Source organism: Dromiciops gliroides, chromosome 2, assembly GCF_019393635.1.
Source record: "Dromiciops gliroides isolate mDroGli1 chromosome 2, mDroGli1.pri, whole genome shotgun sequence".
NCBI lineage: Eukaryota > Metazoa > Chordata > Mammalia > Microbiotheria > Microbiotheriidae > Dromiciops > Dromiciops gliroides.
In genome coordinates, this window is record NC_057862.1 from 346,448,531 (window position 1) to 346,469,079 (window position 20,549).

At 41.1% G+C, this 20,549-nt stretch overlaps 1 protein-coding gene across 1 annotated transcript in view; it reads left to right on the forward strand.

Moving 5' to 3' along the window:
* Positions 1–20,549, forward strand: part of ERGIC1 (endoplasmic reticulum-golgi intermediate compartment 1) — a 152,408-nt gene that overhangs the window by 59,585 nt on the left and 72,274 nt on the right. The window contains exon 2 of the mRNA XM_043986278.1: positions 16,150–16,211. Within this exon, the coding sequence (XP_043842213.1) occupies positions 16,150–16,211 (62 nt within the window). The remainder of the gene's footprint in view (positions 1–16,149; positions 16,212–20,549) is intronic.

Sequence of the window (20,549 nt, forward strand, 5' to 3'; positions counted from 1 at the left end):
TGTGATGGAATACTAACTATTCTGTTGTAAGAAATGATGAAGGATTTCAGGTTTCAGAAACCCTGGAAAGACATATGAATTCATGTGAAGTGAGCAGAACCAGGAAAATATTGTACACAGTAACAGCAATATTGTAACAGTTATCAATTGTGAAAAAAATACTGATCAAGACAATGATCCACAGCAATTCCTAATGACCCATGATGAAAAATACTATCCACCTCCAGAAAGAGAACTGATAAACTCTAAGTTCAGGTTGAAGCATATTGTTTTCTCATTTTATTTTTCTTGTCCTTTTTTTTTTTTGGCAATGTGTCTAATATGGAAATATGTTTTACATGACTTCACATATATAATGATTATCATATTGGGTGGGGTAAAGGCTGGAGGGAAGGAAAGAATTTGGAACTGAAAAGAAAAAAAGATGAATAAGAAAAAAATTCAGCAAGAAATAAAATAAATGCATCAATAAAACCTGACTGATAAGTATTTTATTAAGAGCCTACTGTATGCCAAGCATTATACTGGGCACTGGGAATAGAAATTCATCAATCAGCTAGTATTTATTAATCACCAGCTCTGGTTCAGGTACTATGCTTGGTGTTGAGGATACAAGTACAAAGAATGAAACACAGAGTTTACATTTAAAACATTTAAAAAAAATTTTCCCTCTTCCATAGAAGAACAATTTTTAACATTCATTTTTTAAAAAATTTTGAATTCCAAATTCTATCTTTCCCTCCCTCCTTTCTTTCCCCCCTGGAGAAGGCAAGCAATTTGATATAGATTATATACATGCAGTCATACAAAATATAATTTCATATTAGACATGTTATGAAAGAAAACACAGACCTACCCCTCCCCCCAAAAAAAAAGAATAAGAAAGTTAAAACAAGTATGTTCAAGACTCTTCAGTTTTTTCTCTTAAGATGGATAACATTTTTCATCATGAGTCCTTTGGGATTGGCTTTAATTCATTGTATTGCTGAGAAGAGCTAAGTCATTCATAGTTGATAATCATAAAGTATCACTATTACTGTGTACAGTATCCTGCTGGTTCTGCTTTCTTCATTTTGCATCAGTCTATATATGTCTCCTCAGGTTTTTCTGGAACCATCCTGCTCCTCATTTCTTATAGCACAATAGCATTCTATCACAATCATATATCACAATTTTCTCAGCCATTCCCCAATGGATGGGTATTCCCTTAATTTCTAATACTTTGCCACCACAAAAAGAGCTGCTATGAATAATTTTGTAAATATAGGTCCTGATCTTTTTAAAAAAATTCTTTGGGATTCAGAACTAGAGGTGTTATTGCTAGCACAGTTTTCTAGTCCTTTGGGTATAGTTCCAAATTCAGAGCTTACATTCTAATGGTAAAGACAGCAAGTATAAAAAATATGTGTAGTGCAAATACAAAGTGAAAAAAATACAACTATATTCAGCATAGTAGTTCAATGTAAGGGAGTTTGTGAATAGAGGGTACTAACAGGGACTTCAGGAGAGGCTTCATGCAGAAAATGAACTGCATGTTAAAGGAAGAGGGGGAGTTTCTGAGATGAAGGTAAATAAATGGGGTATGGCCAGTGCAAAGACTGAGATGGAGCTAAAGACAATTATGAGTCCCTGTCCTTAAGGAGGTTACATTCTATCAGGAAAGGTCATCTTTACCTATAGAAGTGCACAGAAAATTAAAACAAGGTCATTTGTGAGAGGAGGCACTAGCACCTGAGAGATCAGGAGGGGCTTCTCATAGTATGTGGCTTATCTTTGGGGGTGCTATCTGCACACTGCAGGCTCTGTGTGTAGGATGAGGTTACTTTATTGCTTCTGAGCAGTTCCTCTTTATTCTTTCTTTACATCCACTACTGTATTAAGTAAGACTGTTGGGCCTTCCCTAAGAAGTCCTATAGTGCAAGGATAAAAGGAAGATAGACTATTGCTTTTTATGTTTTGCTAGAGGGAGAAAATAAATTGGTATTGGGAACCCTTCTTTTGTTGGGGGGAGGCAGTCATTTGATAGACAAAACTTATCAACCAACAGTTCTGTACTGATGAAGATTTCGAATGGCTCTGCTGCCTTGGGCTGGGAGGTCCGTCTCGCCACAGCCTCTCCGCTACTTGGGTGGAGAAGAGCTCGACAGACTGGAGCCTGAGGCTCCTCACTCCATCCAAGGGCATCCAGATAAAATGTAAAAGTCTATTTTGAGGGAAGGTGACCCATCACTCTCATTATTTGTTTTTCAGTGGCATATAAATTTTATTAAGTCTTGGAAACAGTGACATCATAAGTTGCTGCCTGGTTACCGCCCACATATGGTGAACCACAAAGTGATTTGAGATCCATCTGCAAGATCACAGAAGTGAGAACCTAACCAAGGAAGTTAAAATAGCATAGCTGAGCCATTTTGCTATGAAAAGAAATGACAGCGTAAGTCTATTAGTCAGATATTTCCAGTGGCTCTTGCCCTGCTTAGGGCCATGGGAAGTCTTATGCATGTTTTCTTTGAGTTTGGCTGTGCATCCAATCCCTTGGATTAGATATGAACAGCCTCTAAAGTGTATAGTGAATTGAATTTCTCTTTTAAAAATTCTATTTTTCTGTTGATTTCCAATATAAAATTTGACGTGTTGTCAAAGAAACTTTTTTTCACTAAATGTATTGAAATTACACTAAATAATTCAGCATGCACATTAAATCATTATAGGAAAATAGCTTTTTGCAAGGACGTTAATGATAGTTCAGTGGATTGGTGATCTAATTCTTTTGGTTACTTTGTCCTTCCACAAGAGCAGATTAAAATGCATCCGTGCTTTTCCAGCCTGTGCAGTTCTTGTCTGTGACCTTCCTATATCCTCCTAAAGGGTCAATTCAGCATGTTTTGAGCCTTCCTCTAGATCTTTTTTTTTTTTGGCAGTGCAGTGAGGGTTAAGTGACTTGCCCAGGGTCACACAGCTAGTAAGTGTTGTGTCTGAGTCCGATTTTTTTTTTTTTTTGATGAGGCAGTTGGGCTTAAGTGACTTGCCCAGGGTCACACAGCTAGTAAGTGTTAAGTGTCTGAGGCCGGATTTGAACTCAGGTCCTCCTGACTCCAGGGCTGGTGCTCTATCCACTGCACCACCTAGCTGCCCCCTAGATCTTTTTTAAAATTTCACGGATACTTGTGCTGCACTTGGACCATCCATCTCTTGTCAACTCTCGGCACATGTTCGCTTTCTTTTATGGTCATGCATGCCCTTGGTGTTTATTACTTCTCATAGCACAAGGCATCATTGGTAATTATGTTGTGGCTTACTTGTAACTATCTTGCACATCTTTTGAGTCACTTGAAATCGCAGTCCTTCCGAGGTCTTGGTGTTGTGTCTTGCCAGTCAGTCAATAAGCATTTATTAAGCATTGACTATATGCCAGTCACTGAGGATACAAAGAAAGGTAGAAGACAGACCCTCTCCTCAAGGAGCTTATAGTCTAGATGGAGCAATAATTTGTACAATAGTAATAATAATACTCAATATTAACATTCAAAATTAGTTACCAATAAAGTTGCAAAACAGCTAGGAGGTTGGTATAGTCAGTAGAGCACTGGACCCAAGAGTCAGGAAGAGCTGGGTTCGAATCATCAGAGACTTACTACCTATATGATCACAAGCAACTCATTTAGCTTCTCTTGGTCTCAGTCCTCCATCTGTAAAATGAAGGCATTAGAATTGATGACCTCTAAGATCCCTTTTATCTCTGAAACTACAACATGACTCTGTGATCTTAAGATCAGGAAAGAGAACAAGGAGTCAGTCAGTGTCTGGTGAAGTGGGATTTCATCATTTATCTTCAAGGGGATATTGTTCTGCACATACAAACCTTTCCCTCTCATCTCCTTGCCATTGCACAGGCTAAACCCCATGCCTGGCCTACATGCCTTCCTCCTCAACTCTGCCTCTTACAGCCCCTACTTTCTCAAACATTACTCTTTTTTTTTTCCTTTGTGGGGCAGTGAGGGTTAAGTGACTTGCCCAGGGTCACACAGCTAGTAAGTGTCAAGTTTCTGAGGCCGAATTTGAACTCAGGTCTTCCTGAATCCAGGGCTGATGCTTTATCTACTGCACCACCTGGCTGCCCCACCCACACACACTTTCTCTCAAAGCTCAGTTCAGTTGCTACCTCCTACATGATGTCTCCTCTGGTCTTCCCCAGCTGTTGTTAGTACCATCCTGCTATATCACCTTACATTTATTTTGTATAAACTTATTTCAAGCATACTTATATTTGTAGATGTCATACATATCTCATCCTATAGAATGTCAGTTCCCTGAGGGCAGAGCTATCTCATTTTTTACTTTTTCTCTCCAGCACATAGTATGGTGCCTGGCTCACAATAGGTGCTTAATAAATGTGGTTCATATGGATGGTGATTAGATTGCTATCCTTTTTAGAGGAAAACTTAAATATTTGCAAGATCTGTGGTTGGAATAATTTTGGTGCATATCATCTGCTTTCCCCCCACTCTCTCCTCCCTGCTTTCCTTACCACCACCCCCCACCCCAGATCTTCCCCTCCCATAAAATATTGTAGCTTGCAATGGTTCCTTGGAATTACTCTGGCCCCAAAATTCATTATCATGCAGCTAACTAGGTAGTGAGTCTCCCCAAACCTCCATAGGATAGTTGTTGAATAACAAGACACAAAGTCTGTCACCAGATTCATCTTCTGAACCTTTCAAGTTTGGTAGGATTCGCCAGAGCTTGCAACTCTGCTGGCATCACCTTGGATAGCCCAGGGTCACCTTACATCATACCAAAGCATTGAAGGAATCAATATCAGAAACACCCAGAACAGGCTGCCTGCAATAAAAATAAACTTTAACAAGGCAGCCCCCAAAAGTTTGTTTGTTACATGAGTTGGTTGTTTCTGAATGAATACGTGTTCTGAATTCCAAGGTCATAGTTTTAAGCTTCCAGTAAGCCCAGGGGAGCCATTTAACCCATAATTTAGTTATATTATAGCACTGCTATTAACATATCAATAGTAATACTTTATTCTTTTGATCCAGATGTACTACTTCATCAGTGGAGGAAGAACCATTCACCAATGCAGATTGGGAAATGTCTGTAATGTATAGGCCCAGAGAGTCAGCTGGTGCACAGAGAAGTTATGTGAGTTGTCCAGAGTCATACAGCTAGCATGTGTTAGAGGCAGGATTTGAACACGTGTTCCTGGCTTTAAGCCCAGCATTTTCTTGGTTATGTAGTAGGAATAAGGGATAAAAAGGTGGATAGACCCTTCATGGTGCTTCACTGGTACTTACAGAATGTTAAAATATCCAAAGGAAGTCTCCAATATTTGGGAAATAGATACTTTTAGAGGATTTATGGCAGGATATGGACAAGAATGATACAGAATAAAAAGGAATAGTTTGACTGGCTTAGAATTCTCTGTTTGAAGGAATAACACTGTGAATGAAGTTATTAATTCATTCAAGCTTGGAAACACTCTACTACATATTATTATATATGCAATGATATTGGTACCATAGTATTAATATCCAGTATATCTATACCACAGAAATAATAATAGAGTACTATTAAGTTGTCTTATGGTAGCACTATTATATAATAACATAATGGGAGAATCTGGGTAGATGAGATGGATCTGCTTGGTTGAGAAAACAAAAGAAAGTAAAGAGAGTAATACAGGGTTGGCTTTGCTGATGGAGGAAGATGGGCTTGTTAGGAGAAAGGTGTATTGGGAGAGAGAATCCCTAGTAGCAAAGAGGAAGGAAATGGAATCCTCCAGAGGCACACTGGCTACAGAGGTGACACTGTCTAGGATGGTGGCATTTCGGTACTTCTAAATTTGGTAAAGCACTTTATATACATTATCTCAATTGACCCTTAAAAGAAGTCTATTCATATATGTCAGCCAGAAGACAGGATCTATCCTTGTGCTGAAATTTGAACAAAAGAACAGTCCAATATCTCTCCCACAGCCTTTCAGATGCTTTGAAGGTAGCTAGTTATGTCTTCCAGATTTTCTCTTCTCCAGGCTTAACACTCCATTTCTTCAGCTCTTCTGAACAAACTGAAGCTTCTTTGTCCTTTTTCTAAAAATGTGCCCAGAACTGAACACAGTATTCTAGATCTCAAACACAGTGTTCTAGATTCAGAACACTAAATAGATTCTAGAACCAACTAGGTGATACAATGGATAAAGCAATGGACCTGGAGTCAAGACGACCAAAGTCAACCTCAGATGCTTACTAACTGTTTTACCTAGGGTTATCCGCTAGTCATTTAACCTCTGTTTGCCTCAGTTTTCTCATCTGTAAAATGGGGATAATAATAGCATCTGCCTCTCTGGTTGTTGTAAAGCACTTAGCACAGTGCCAGGTACATTGTAGGCATTTCATACGTACTTGTTTCCTTCTAGATGTGGCCTGTTCAGGACACAGTAGTAAAGCAAGCAAGCATGCATTTATGAAGTGCCTACTATGACTAGAGATACAAAGGCAAAAATGAAACAGTTGCTAACACGAAAGAGTTTACATTCTATCCGGGAAGATTCGCTGAACCTATAGATTCATGAATTAAGTATATATAACATTATGCACAAAAAAAGAGAAGGTAATTTGAGGAAAGGGGCAGGTGGGGGATCATGAGAGGCTTCAGGGAGCAGGTAGCACTTGAGGTGAGCTTTAAAGGAAACAAAAGATTCCCGGAAGTAAAGGGAAGGAGCGAGTTCATGGTAGGCATAGGCACCAGTGTGACTGCATTACAGAGTGCAAGAAGGGGAATCCTTTAGAAAAAGACTAGAAAAGTAGGATGGGCCTAAGGTGTAAAAGGCTTTCAAATACAAACTGAAGATTTTGTACTTGATCCTAGAGGCAATAGTGAGCTGTGGCATTTGAATAGGGGACTGACACGGTCTGACCTACACTTTAGCAATATCACTTGGGTGGCTTCATAGGGGATGAATTGGAGTGGGAGAAGCAAGAAGGGAAGGGATAAGAGAGGAATTAACATTTCTATAATCACCTACTATGTGCCAAGCACTATGCTGAGTTCTTTTTACAAATGGTATCTCATTTGATTCTCACAACAACTGTGGGAGGTTGGTACTATTATCCTCATTTTACATTTGAGGAAACTGAGGCAAACAGACTAGATGAATTGCCCAAGGTCATAGCTGGTAAGTGTCTAAGGCTGAATTTGATGCAGATCTTCCTGACTCCTTACTCAGTACTTTACCCACTATTCCACATAGCTGCAATTAGTAGGTTATTGTCCAGGTGGAACTATCATTTCCTTTTCTTTTCTTCTTTTTTTGTTTTGTTTTGTTTTGCAGGGCAATGGGGGTTAAGTGACTTGCCCAGGGTCACACAGCCTATTAAGTGTTAAGTGCCTGAGACCACATTTAAACTTGGGTCCTTCTGAATCTAGGACCAGTGCTTTATCCACTGTGCCACCTACCTGCCCCTCCTTTGCTTTTCCTTATGCAGCCTGTGACAACAGAGCATAGTGGATAAGGCACGAGACCAGGCAAAGTGAAGTGAGCAGAACCAGGAGATCATTAATCACAGTAACAGCAATATTGTAAAGATGGTCAACTGGGGAAGACTTAGCTTCTCTGATCAATACAATAATTCATGCAGTTCCAAAGGACACATGATAACAAATGCCGTTTTTCACTGGAGATTTTGAATGCAGAATGAAACATATCTAATGTTTCATGGCTAATATGGAAATATGCTTTATATGACCTCGTGTATAATAGGCATCATACTGCTTGCTTTCTCACTGAGTGAGGGGTTGGAGGGAGGTAGAGAACTTGGCATGTAAAAATTTTTTAATTGTATTTTTCTATAAAAACCTTTAAAAAATTCATCCATTTGTTAAACTAGAAGGCAAATTGTATATTTTATAACATTTTCTTTGTTGTGTAACTGTTTTCTCATGTAGAACAGAAGAACTGGAAGAAGCATTGGATTTAGAGTTGTGAGGGACCTTAAAGATCTTCTAATCCAATTGAGGAAACAGAGGCTCAAAGAAGTAGAATAAGGAACCCAAATTCACATAGGTAGTAAATAGCAGAGTTGGGATTTTGACCTGATTTTCCACTTTTGATCCATTGTTCTTTCTACTTTGCTGTGTCCAGGTCCTGACTCTGCTACTTATTAGCCACAGAACTTTGGGCAAATCACTTGATGTATCAACTCATTTTCCTATCTGTAAAATAGAAATGGTAGTACTTGCATTTCTTACTTCAAGAGGTTGTTCTGAGGGTCAGAGGAGATATGTATATAAGATCCCTTTGTAGACCTTGGCAGTGCTATATACACATAAACTAGTATTTATATTCTTTTTGGGGGTGGGGGGGTGGGGCAATGAGGGTTAAGTGACTCACCCAGGGTCACACAGCTAGTAAGTGTCAAGTGTCTGAGGCTGGATTTGAACTCAGGTCTTCCTGAATGCAAAGCCGGTGTTTTATCCACTGCACCACCTGGCTGCCCCAGTAGTATTAATATTCTAAAGCCCTTTAAAGCCCTATTCCTATTCTTTACCAGTATATACACTCCAATGAACGTTACCATCTTCTAGCACTTGGCAGAGTACTTGGTGCATAGTAGGCACTTAAATGCTTATTGACTAACTACAAAGTTAGACTGATGTGGGTCTAGTAACAGACTATATCTGTCATCTGAGGACAATATTTATGTGGAGTAGGATAAGTCTGGAAAGAGACACATTGCCTGAAGGTTGGTCCCTGCATGATGGACTTCCAGAGTTCTTGTGGTTGAAGCAAGACATCTGCTCAGATGTGGGCAGGTTTTAGTCTGTGAGAGAAAGAGCCATGTGGGTGAGGCCACAACTAGCTATTTGAACAATGAGCACAGGGACTGGGAGTGTTATTATTCTCTTTACAGCCATAATATTAAGTCTAATTGAGCTGTCCTCTGCTTTCATTTAAGCCCATATCTTCCCATCTGGTCTTTGGAGGGCAAAGAGAGCACACCTTCTGCTGCATCTTCCTCGTTATTAAGAACTATAATTGAGTTTCCTCTTGACCTTCTGTGGGTTGTGAGGAAAGCTCTTGATGAACCTTGAAAGGCCAGATTTAAATTAGAATCATCACTACTGTTATTGGTGATAATAGGAATGAAGCAATTTGTTCCAGGCTGAACAGCTCCATTTCCTTTAACCTCTTTCCCGACCCATTGATCACTTTGATTGCTCTTGTACCGGACATATCCGGTATGTCTGTATCCTCCTTAATGTGAGGTGACCAAAGCGAGACACAATACTCTACTCTAAGGAGGGGCTGACTAATGTGGAGCATAGTGGAAAGATTACTTCCTGCCCATGGCATGTCATAGCCCTATTAATTCAGCCTTGTCTCCTGCCGGCCTTTGTCACAGTAGCATCGTATTGCTGATTCATTTGGCCTGTGGTCAGTTCTGACATCCCACCCCCACCCCAGGGTCTTGATTTTATGCTTCTGTGGAGCCCGTCTCTTTTCCCAGCCCATGTTTGTGATACTGGATTTCTAGCTCTTTTGAATATCATCCTTTCCAGCTAAGTCTTATAGATTCTCAAATTGCCCAGTGTCATTTGAATGATGTTTCTGTCTCACCCAGAGCCTCCAGTTAATTTAATGTCCTCTTCATATTTGACTGAAGTCTTTTTAATCCTTTCATCAAAGTCATTAACAGAGGTACTACTTAGTTTTTTTGTTTTGTTGTTTTTTAGTGAGGCAATTGGGGTTAAGTGACTTGCCCAGGGTCACACAGCTAGTAAGTGTTAAGTTTCTGAGGCCGGATTTGAACTCAGGTACTCCTGACTCCAGGGCCAGTGCTCTATCCACTGCGTCACCTAGCTGCCCCCAGAGGTACAACTTACAATGGACTCTAGAACCATGGCCAATATATTATAGCATTATGCAGTGGGGAGAATACTGGACTAAAAACTAGAGTATAGATGTGGCATGAAGTAGAGAGAACACTCTAGGCCAATGTTGGAGTTCTGGCACTTAGATAAGCTATTTGACCCCAGGGTAGAACGTTTCACTTCATTGAGCCTCAGTTTCCTCATCTACTAAATGGGAATACTAAAATTATACTACCAACTCACAGGATGATTAGAGTAAAAGTCTCAAGGGCTATCTCGAAGGTGTTTGGTGTAATCAAGACCATGGTTTTCAAGTGAATGTAATGACGGTGGGAATTTAGATTCCTAAGGTGATCAAGCTTAATTCCTTTGACCCATAGAATATCAGAACATGGAGATCATCCAGTCCAAACTCCTCATTTTCCTGATGAAGACATTGAACCCCATAGGAGACAAATAATTTGCCCAAAGGCATGTAACAAGATTTCCCAGTGGTAGCAAATAACAGAACCAGGATTTGAAATCATGCCCTTGGATTTCAAGTCTGGTTCTTTCCATCAGCATGCTACTTCTTTGTATTACTTCCCCATCATCTGTCTGCCCTCCTTCCCTGCTTTTCAATCACAGAAAGAAATCCAGGTGGTTGGTCACAGAGCCATGTTGACTATTTTTTTTTATTTTTTTTAATTTTTATTGCGGGGCAATGGGGGTTAAGTGACTTGCCCAGGGTCACACAGCTAGTAAGTGTCAAGTGTCTGAGGCCGGATTTGAACTCAGGAACTCCTGAATTCAGGGCCGGTGCTTTATCCACTGTGCCACCTAGCTGCCCCCGACTATTTTCTAATATCCATATATTCTCATAAGGGCAGCTAGGTGGTGCAGTGGATCGAGTGCCAGGCCTGGAGTCAGGAAGACTCATCTTCCCGAGTTCAAATCTGGCCTCAGACACTTACTAGCTGTGTGATCCTGGGCAAGTCACTTAACACTATTTATCTCAGTTTCCTCATCTGTAAATTGAGCTGGAGAAGGAAATGGCAAACTATTCCCGTACCTTTACCAAGTAAACAACAAATGGAGCCACAAAAATTCTGACATGAATGAAATGACTAAACAACAAATACATTATCATAGACAATTGCTTGTAGATTTTCTACCCCACCCCAACTATCTTTCCAAGGTATTATATAGTCCATATTCATTGATTTTCTATTGTTAGAACTTTTAAAATGGATATCTGATTATTGAAGGTCAAGACTTTAGTGTAGAAATCTCTTGTTTGCCCAATCTAATGGCCTTTCCACAACTCTCATCCTCTTTGATTTCTCTGTAGCCTTAAACACCGTCACACACTCTTCTTGATATTCTCTTCTCTCTAGTTTTCATTACACTATTCTCTCCTCGTTCTCCTCCTACCTATCTGACCTCTCCTTCTCTGTCTCCTTTGACAGATCTCCATCCAAGTCATGCCTGCTAACTGTGGGTGTCCCACAGTACTTAATCCTAGGCCCTTTTCTCCTCTCCTTCTATGCTGTTTCATTTGGTGATCTCATCAACCACCATGGATTCAATTATCATCTCTATGCTAATAATTCTCAAATCTCCTTATACAGTCCTAACCTCTCTGCTGACCCCCCAGTCTCACATCTCCCAATGCCTATTAAACATCTCTAACTGGATGACTCATAGACCTCTTAAACTCAACATTTCCAAAACTAAACTCATTATCTTTCCTCTCAAACCCTCCCCTCCTCCTAATTTCTCTATTACTTTTGAGGGTACCCCCATGTTCCCAGTCACCTGTGCTTAAAACCTAGTTGTCACCCTCAACTCCTCATTCTCACCTCCATATCCAATCTGCTGCCAAGACCTGCCTATTGATTTTACTTTCACAATACCCCTTGCATATGACCCCTTCTCTTCTCTAACACATCCACCAACCTGGTACAGTCCCTTATCACATCATGCTTGAATTATCACAGTAGTCTGCTGGTGGGTTATTCTGCCACAAGCCTCTTCCTATTCCAGTCCATCTTTGACTCAGCTTTCAAAGAAATCTCCCTAAAGCTCCAGTCTGACTGTGTTGCCCACCCACTCATTAAACACCAGTGTGGCTCCTTATCATCTTCAAGATCAAATATAAAATCCTGTGTTTGCCATTCATAATCTGCCCTCACCCCTCCAGTCACCTTAATCTCTTCTCCCCTCCCTCCCTACATACTCTTTGATCCAATGACATTGACTTCCTTTCTGTTCTTTGAATAAGACACACACTCTCCCAACATTTTTTTTAGTTTTTTGGGGGGGATTTTGGTGAGGCAGTTGGGGTTAAGTGACTTTCCCAAGGTCACCCAGCTAGTAAATGTCAAGTGTCTGAGGCTGGATTTGAACTCAGGTCTTCCTGAATCCAGGGCCAGAGCTTTATCCACTGTGCCACCTAGCTGCCCCTCTCCCAACATTTTTTTTTTGCAGGGCAATGGGGGTTAAGTGACTTGTCCAGGGTCACGCAGCTAGTAAGTGTCAAGTGTCTGAGGCCAGATTTGAACTCAGGAACTCCTGAATCCAGGGCCAGTGCTTTATCCACTGTGCCACCTAGCTGCCCCCTCTCTCCCAACATTTTTGCTGGCTGTTCCCCATGCTTGGAATGCTCTCTCTCCCTCATCTCCACATCTTGGCTTCCATGGTTTCCTTCAAGCCCCAGATAAAAAATCCTGCCTTCTTGAGGAAGCCTTTCCTGATCCCCCTTAATTCTTGTGCCTCTCCTCTGTTAATGATATCCTTCATACAGTTTATTTGTACCTTATTGGTTTCATGTCATCTACCCCATTAGACTGTGAACTTGAAAGTTTTGCCCCCCTTTTTTTGTATCCCTAGCATTTAGCACAATGCCTTTCACAAAGTCGGTACATGTTTATCAACTGACTGACTGTATCTTTATTTTAATGCCTTGCTTAATAAATACTTGTTGAATTGAAATGTACCTGAAGATATTCTCTTCCCTCTTCTTTGGATGACCTGCCCACTCAAGTTCCTAAAAATAAATTCTTTCCACTATAGTCAACACCCTTCCCCTGAAGAGCAAAAATAGCTTATCCATAGGTCAGCAACAACTGGTTCGATTCCATGCCCTCTGCTACCACCACTAACAAACCAGCCTGGCATCTTCTTTTCCCTCCTGCCAGACTGAAGGGCAAAAAGCTGGAAGTTTTGAATCACAGCAACACAGGCAGCATGGTCAAGTGGAGAGAGGGCTTGGTCTTGGAGTCCAGAAGAACTGGGTTCAAGACCTGTCTCTGAAACATATTGGCAGAGTTTGGGCACGTTGTTTCTTTCATTGCCCACACACAACTCTGATTCTTTGCTGCAGAACAAAGTTTTCCTTCCCAGGCATTGTTTACTCCAGTAAGATCCTAGATCTGGTTAGAAACCAGCTTGTAGAAGACCTTAAATGTCAGCCTTCAGAGTTCATCTTTTACCTTTATAGCACAGTGATTCCAATCTTATAAAAAACATTGTAGGATAGATTCAATGGAACTGAGAATTCTTCAGTGAGAGACTTCCCTTGATTCTCTGCAACTTAGAGTTTCCTAGAGCACTGAAAGGTTAAGGGACTTGCCTAGGGTATGAGAACTGCTTTTCCATTTTATTTTGTGGGTTTTTGAACTTAACAAATCCGTAGTGAAATTGACATCTCCTTGTACATTAGAACAGGAGAGAAATGTACACAAAACTGCAAATCTCTGTTGTATAGGATTTTTGCTTTTAAAATATAACAAATTCGGGCAGCTAGATGGCGCAGTGGATAGAGCACTGGCCCTGGATTCAGGAGTACCTGAGTTCAAATCCTGCCTCAGACACTTAATACTTACTAGCTGTGTGACCCTGGGCAAGTCACTTAACCCCAATTGCCTTACTAAAAAAACAAAATCAAACAAACAAACAAAATATGACAAATTCAATATGTCACTTTCAAGCTGCCCTAACTGTGCCCTGATTTCCAACCTTCTTTCTGTTCTCTTCTCATTAGGGATGGTGTGGGTGGATGGGATGGTAGACAAGAACCCTACTCTTAATCACTATCTCTTGCCCACCCCCAACTGAAAAAAGAGAAAAGTTAAAGTCTTGTCACAAATGTGGATAGTTAAACAAATTAAATTCCTGCATGGGCCATGTCAAAAGAATATCTGTTTCATTCTTCATTTCTCTGTCAGAAGACTGTTAGCATGCTTCATCATTAGGGAGCCAGTTTTAACGTCAGATTATTTCCCAAATCCCCCATGTGATAGTAATTGCATTTTTAGTATCTTTTGATTGAGAAAACACATAATGAATGATACAAAGTTCTTATGAATTCAGTTATTCTTTTAAATGAATGTATATTTTATTAATCAAAACAGGAACTACAGGGGCAGCTAGGTGGCGCAGTGGATAAAGCACCGGCCCTGGATTCAGGAGTACCTGAGTTCAAATCCAGCCTCAGACACTTGACACTTACTAGCTGTGTGACCCTGGGCAAGTCACTTAATCCCCATTGACCCGCAAAAAAAAAACAAAAACCCAGGAACTACATCCATTTGAAAAAGTTTTTACATAAATGTGCAAGACACTGAGTCTATAGAATGTTTATTTATGGATTCACATATGAATGCATGAACCTCTCCCAGTAATTCAGTGCCTTTCCTGTCTTCCCCTCCTCCCCTCCCCCCCCCCGCCCCCGCCCCCAGCACACTACTATATTTGATATGGATGGTAGAGGGAAGATTTTTGAGCAGAGGAGTAACATGACATGGTTAGAGCTGTGTATTAGGAGGATTATTAGGGCAGTTGTATGAACAGCAGATTGAAGAGAGGAGAGGCTGGAGGCAGAAGGATTGGTTAGAAGGTTATTTCAATATTTCAGGTGAGAGATGTTGAAGAGAGTCTAAATTATGGTGATGGCCATCCATGTGGGTGGAAAGGCAAGGAGGGATATTAGTGATATTACAGAATTATGAAAGGTATTATGAGCAGATTTCACAATTAAAAAAAGGTAGAGGGGCAGCTAGGTGGCGCAGTGGATAGAGCACCGGCCCTGGAGTCAGGAGGACCTGAGTTCAGATCCAGCCTCAGACACTTAACACTCACTAGCTGTGTGACCCTGGGCAAGTCACTTAACCCCAACTGCCTCACCAAAATAATCCAAAAAAAAAAAAAGGTAGAAACACCTGCCTTTTATCTCAATGGCAGATTGCTAGGCAGCACAGTGGAAAGAACCCTGGATCTGGAATCAAGAAGACTTGTGTTAAAATCTGTCTTCAGACAGTGTTACTAGCTATATGACCCATGGCAAGTCACTCATCCTCTGTTAGCCTCAGTTTCCTCATCTGTAAAAAGAAGGTGATAATAACACCTACCTCCCAGGAGGTATTGTGAGGATCAAGTGAGATAATTAATATAAAGTACTTGCTTAGGACAATGCCTGGCCCATGGTAAGTGCTATATAAATGTTAGAAGTTATCCTTATTAACCTGGTAAGTAAGTAAAGGAATTTGGTTTTTACATATTTTAGATAGATAGGTAATATATTTATATATTTAGATTATACATATACACACATATATGTATTTATATACATATAGACATATGTGTGTTTCTATGTGTGTACACACACGATTTCCTAAGTGCTTTTGTTAATACCTCATAAAACTGAGGTTTGTGCTATAAAAACCTTCCCTCAGGTTTTGATGAAAAAGAGTCCAGGAATTTTCTATGCTTTCACAGACCCAAATCCAACCCATTTCCACCTCCTGCTCCATCATTTCTGAAATATGGAATTTACCAAATATATATATTTGGTGGGGCAATGAGGGATAAGTGACTTGCCCAGGGTCACACAGCTAGTAAGTGTTGTGTCTGAGGCCGGATTTGAACTCAGGTCCTCCTGAATCCAGGGCCAGTGCTTTATCCACTGCACCACCTAGCTGCCCTACCAAATATATTTTTATCATTGACCTAGACCTTAGCTGGACCTGGGCAGGAAGAGAAAAAGGAAAGTAGTGATGAAGACAATGGAAAGATGAAACCAAAGAGGAAGTGTCATACAATTATAAAAACATTCAGAAAGGATATTTGTTGTTCTTCCCTGCCAACCCCCTGTGCCTCGCCACAGAAAGGATCATGATTGCATTGGAGTCCCAAGGGGGAAGATGACTAGCACCATTCAGCCCCATGGGGAGGTGATAAATTGAAATGTCCTGCCTGGCTCATCCCTGCTGCTTTTTCTCCTTTCAGATTTGACATCTACCGGAAGGTACCAAAAGACCTCACACAGCCAACGTACACTGGGGCAATCAGTGAGTACCTGTCTAATTTCCTTTGCTGCCTTTGGCTCCTTTCAGTCCTATACTAGTACCCATACCCTTCTTTCCCTACCTTTTTTTTCACTCTTGGGCATTTTAGAGACTTTAAGAAGGAAGACAGGGAAAAGAAAAGGAGATTTTGTACAATATAGTGGCCTCCTCTTAGTTGGAGAGGCACTCTATGGCCCTCTCAAAGACACTACGTGTGGTCTACAGAGCTCCCTCAATGCTCCCAGTCCTGTTCAGAGAGAGGCACACCCTCCCCTGGAAGTCAGTCTTTAGTTGACAGAAAGGATGTTGTAGGTGGTCAGTTTGTCCACACTTCAGGCATCCTATTGACCAGCTGCCAACAGGCATCTATCTATCCCTTCCTTCTATCCAGCATCTCAGCCACAGCCTATGAAAGCCACTAACACTGTGTACCATTTTGTGTTTAGGAATCTTGTGTGGTCTTGGTGTTTCTAGATGAGAGGATAACCCAAAACACTTGATATATTGTATTTCATAAGATCCCAAGTTGGAGGGGACCGTACAAGGTCCAACCCCGCTTCATTAGTTGGTAACAGCTTTGTGGTTCACATTGACCAAGGGCTCAAATATGGACAAGGCCGAGGGAAGAAAGTGGATTTGGGTCATTTGGGGTCAGTGTCATTTCTTTACCCCGTGGACTCTTATTGTACTCAGAGGCTTTATGGTTTTACTGTTGCTTCTGAAACAGAAACTGGGGAACAGTTGAGAGAAGATAAGGAAAGGTTTGTGAAAGTGAAAAGTTTTGAAGGATAGGAATTCAGGCCTTCCCAGCTACCCATTTAAGTGAAGTCTTGGAAGCCTAGTGGTGTATGACTTCTTTTTTTTGTTTTTTGTTTTTTTGGTTTGGGCAATGAGGGTTAAGTGACTTGTCCAGGGTCACAGAGCTACTTAAGTGTCAAGTGTCTGAGGCTGGGTTTGAACTCAGGTCCTCTTGAATCCAAGCCAGTGCTTTATCCACTGCGCCACCTAGCTTCCCCTGGTGTATGACTTCTAAGTGATGGTTTTGACGGTAGGTGTAGTGAAGCCAGGGTCTTCAAGACTGTAGAATCAGGGGGTGGCTAGGTGGCCCAGTGGATAAAGCACTGGCCCTGGATTCAGGAGTACCTGAGTTCAAATCTGGCCTCAGACAATTGACACTTACCAGCTGTGTGACCCTGGGCAAGTCACTTAACCCCCATTGCCCCGCAAAAAAAAAAAAAAAAAAAGACTGTAGAATCAGGGAAAGAGAATACCTGAGTGTCAGGGAACCAAGAGGATACAGCTTCATGAATCCCACTCCTGGTGCACTGGAAGAGTCCTTGGGATCTGAGGGAACCAGGTTTTCACACTTCGCCTGAGCCCACCCCATCTTTGGCCAACTCAGATCATTCAGAGTCAAGGTACCAGAGGGCAGAACAGTGAAGAAGGGAGGGGAAAGAAAGGCTGTCCAAACCTGAGGGTTCTACACTCTCAGACCACATCCAACCCAACCCTCCCATTAAGCCCATCTCTCTTTAAATTGGGACTGCTGCCTGTCATAGATCTTAGCAGCCAAACAGTCCAACATCCTCACTTTACAGACGAGGCAGCTGAAGCCCAGGGAGAGCCTGTGCGGGGTCAACCTGCCAGTTAAGAACCATACCAGTACTAGAACCCCAATCTCCTGACAGTCTGATCTATGAAGGACTTCAGTATTTGAGGTAATAGCATGGGGATTAGGGCATGAGGGGCAACAGTACTTCTCTGTTCCTTGGGGCCACTTTAATTGGGTTACCTCCCTGCTGATCAGTTCATTGTCTCTCTCTTCTTCCTTTCTTCTCTTTTCCATTCTTTCCATTCCATGTGTTTCAAATTGGATGGATTGGGTGGTAGAGGAGACAGCAGTGGTCAGGAATGGTGGGATAAAGCAAACCAATCTCTATTTCCTCTTCTTCCCCTTTTCTCTTTTCTCCCCCAGTCCTCAATCTAAAGGACTGAGACTAAGCTTCTTGCAAGTTCAAGGGACCATAGTCCTTTGTGTCTCTTCATTTTAGCCACACAGTCCAGATAAGAATGTTGCTACCTTAACCTTCTTCATAAACCTCCAATCATTAATTCAGCAAATATTTATTAATGCCTAGCACCCACATGTGCTAGACAGTGTGTCAGGGGAGAGAGAAATCCAGACAAAGAAAGGGAAGGGATACATCCCAGGAGAGGGATACAAAGAAAAAATAGACAACCCCTGCCTTCAAAGAGCTTACATTCTAATGGGTGTATGCAGGGTGTATGCAGGATGTATGCAGATAAGAAAATACAAGGTAATTGATGGAAGGGAAAGAGAATTAAAAATGGAAAGATCAAGGGAAACTTCATAGAGGAAGTGATGTCATTGGACATCAGCTCAACAAACATTATCCCTCTACTGTATACAGAACACCATGCTTGGTGCTGTGGGCCATACAAAGATTAAATGAGATCCAGTTCTGACCTCTGTGGAATTTATAATTTACTCATTCCTCTGCTCAGAACCCTATGCTAGCTCCCAAATCAAGTCCAAACTCTTCAGTCTGGTATTCAGGTACTCTCCAAACCCAGATTGATCATAATGATAGAGCTGGAAAGGACCTCACAAAACACCCACTTGAGCCACTGGGGAGAAAACTGAGGCCCAGGGAAAATAATAATATACAAGGTGCTTACCAACAGTTAATTGTAATATAGTCTTTTTAGAGTCTGCAAAGTGCATTACACATATCATCTTATTTGATTTTCACAACCACCCTGTGAGCATGGTGCTATTTTACAGGTAATGAAACAGACTGTGGAGAGCTAAGTGATTTATCCAGGGTCACACAGCTAGTGAATAGCTGAAGCAGTATTCAAATTCTTTCTTCCTTGATTTCAATCCAGCATTCTCTCCACTATTCCCCAAAGCTCCCTCAATGCCTTGCCCATGGTCAAACTTACTTCTTGAGAAGTAAGATTTGAACCCAGGTCCTTTGATTCTAGGGCTCTTGCTTCTTCCACTGTACCATATTCCCTCCCTTTGTTTTATAAGAGGAAAAGCCATAGATTTGGGGTCAGGAGAGATGGATTCTGAATTTGCCAATAACCTGCAATATAATTTCAGTCAAATTTTGGGATCTCAGTTTCCTCACCTCTAAATAAGTAGTTTGGACTAGACAATCTTTTAAGATTTCTTTATTCAGCACTTATATTACTCATTTCATGTTTCTTGCTTTTCATTATTATCTCCTATTCTTCTCAGACTTCCATCTTGATTTACTGAAATGAAATGTACATATGACATGTCAGTTTCGATCTCTGGGACAGTGCATTGTCCCCCTGCTCCAAACACAGCTTCCCACCCTCCGCCTCCACTGCTGTCTACATCCCACACATCCTTCAAGTCTAAGCTTTTGCAAGATGCCACAGTGACCACAATGAGATAATATCTCTAAAGTGCTTAGCACAATGTCTGACACATAGTAGGTGAATAATAAAATGCTTTTCCTCCTTCCCTTCCCTTTTAGTGAGACAACTCACTATAGTGGATAGAGAACTAGATTTGGATTCAGAAAGATGGGGGCTTGAGTCTAGCCCCTGTGTGTCTTTAGGCAAGTCATTTAATTTATCTGAGCTTCCTTTTCTTTTCTTTTCTTTTTTTTTGGTGAGGCAATTGGGGTTAAGTGACTTGCCCAGGGTCATACAGCTAGTAATTGTTAAGTGTCTGAGGCCGGATTTGAACTCAGGTCCTCCTGAATCCAGGACTGGTGCTCTATCCACTGTGCCACCTAGCTGCTCCAAAGACTGATTATTTGCAGAGCATCCAGAGAAGTAAATCAAGATAGTGAAAGTACTGAATACTCTTTTTTTTTTTGGATGGCAATGAGGGTTAAGTGACTTACCCAGGGTCACACAGCTAGTAAGTGTCAAGTGTCTGAGGCCAGATTTGAACTCAGGTACTCCTGAATCCAAGGTCAGTGCTTTATCCACTGCACCACCTAGCTGCCCTGAGTCTCATTTTCTTTATCTGTAAAGTAGGGGTGGTAATATGTAATATCTTCCTCATAGGTTTTTTTTAGGTTCAAATGAGATGATGACAACCAACATGTAACACTTTTAAGGCTGGCTAAATGCTTTATTATTATTATTATTATTATTATTATTATTATTATTATTATCCTCTTCCTCTAATTCCCATAGCCTTCATTGTCTGGTCCTCTCATCTAGCACTTGGTTATAGATGTAACCTGAGACAGTGCATAACCTTAGCTGCACCCCCTGCTTGACTGACAGGGAGGCAATAATGGTAGTATATAGAAAGGCTCCCTCATTCCT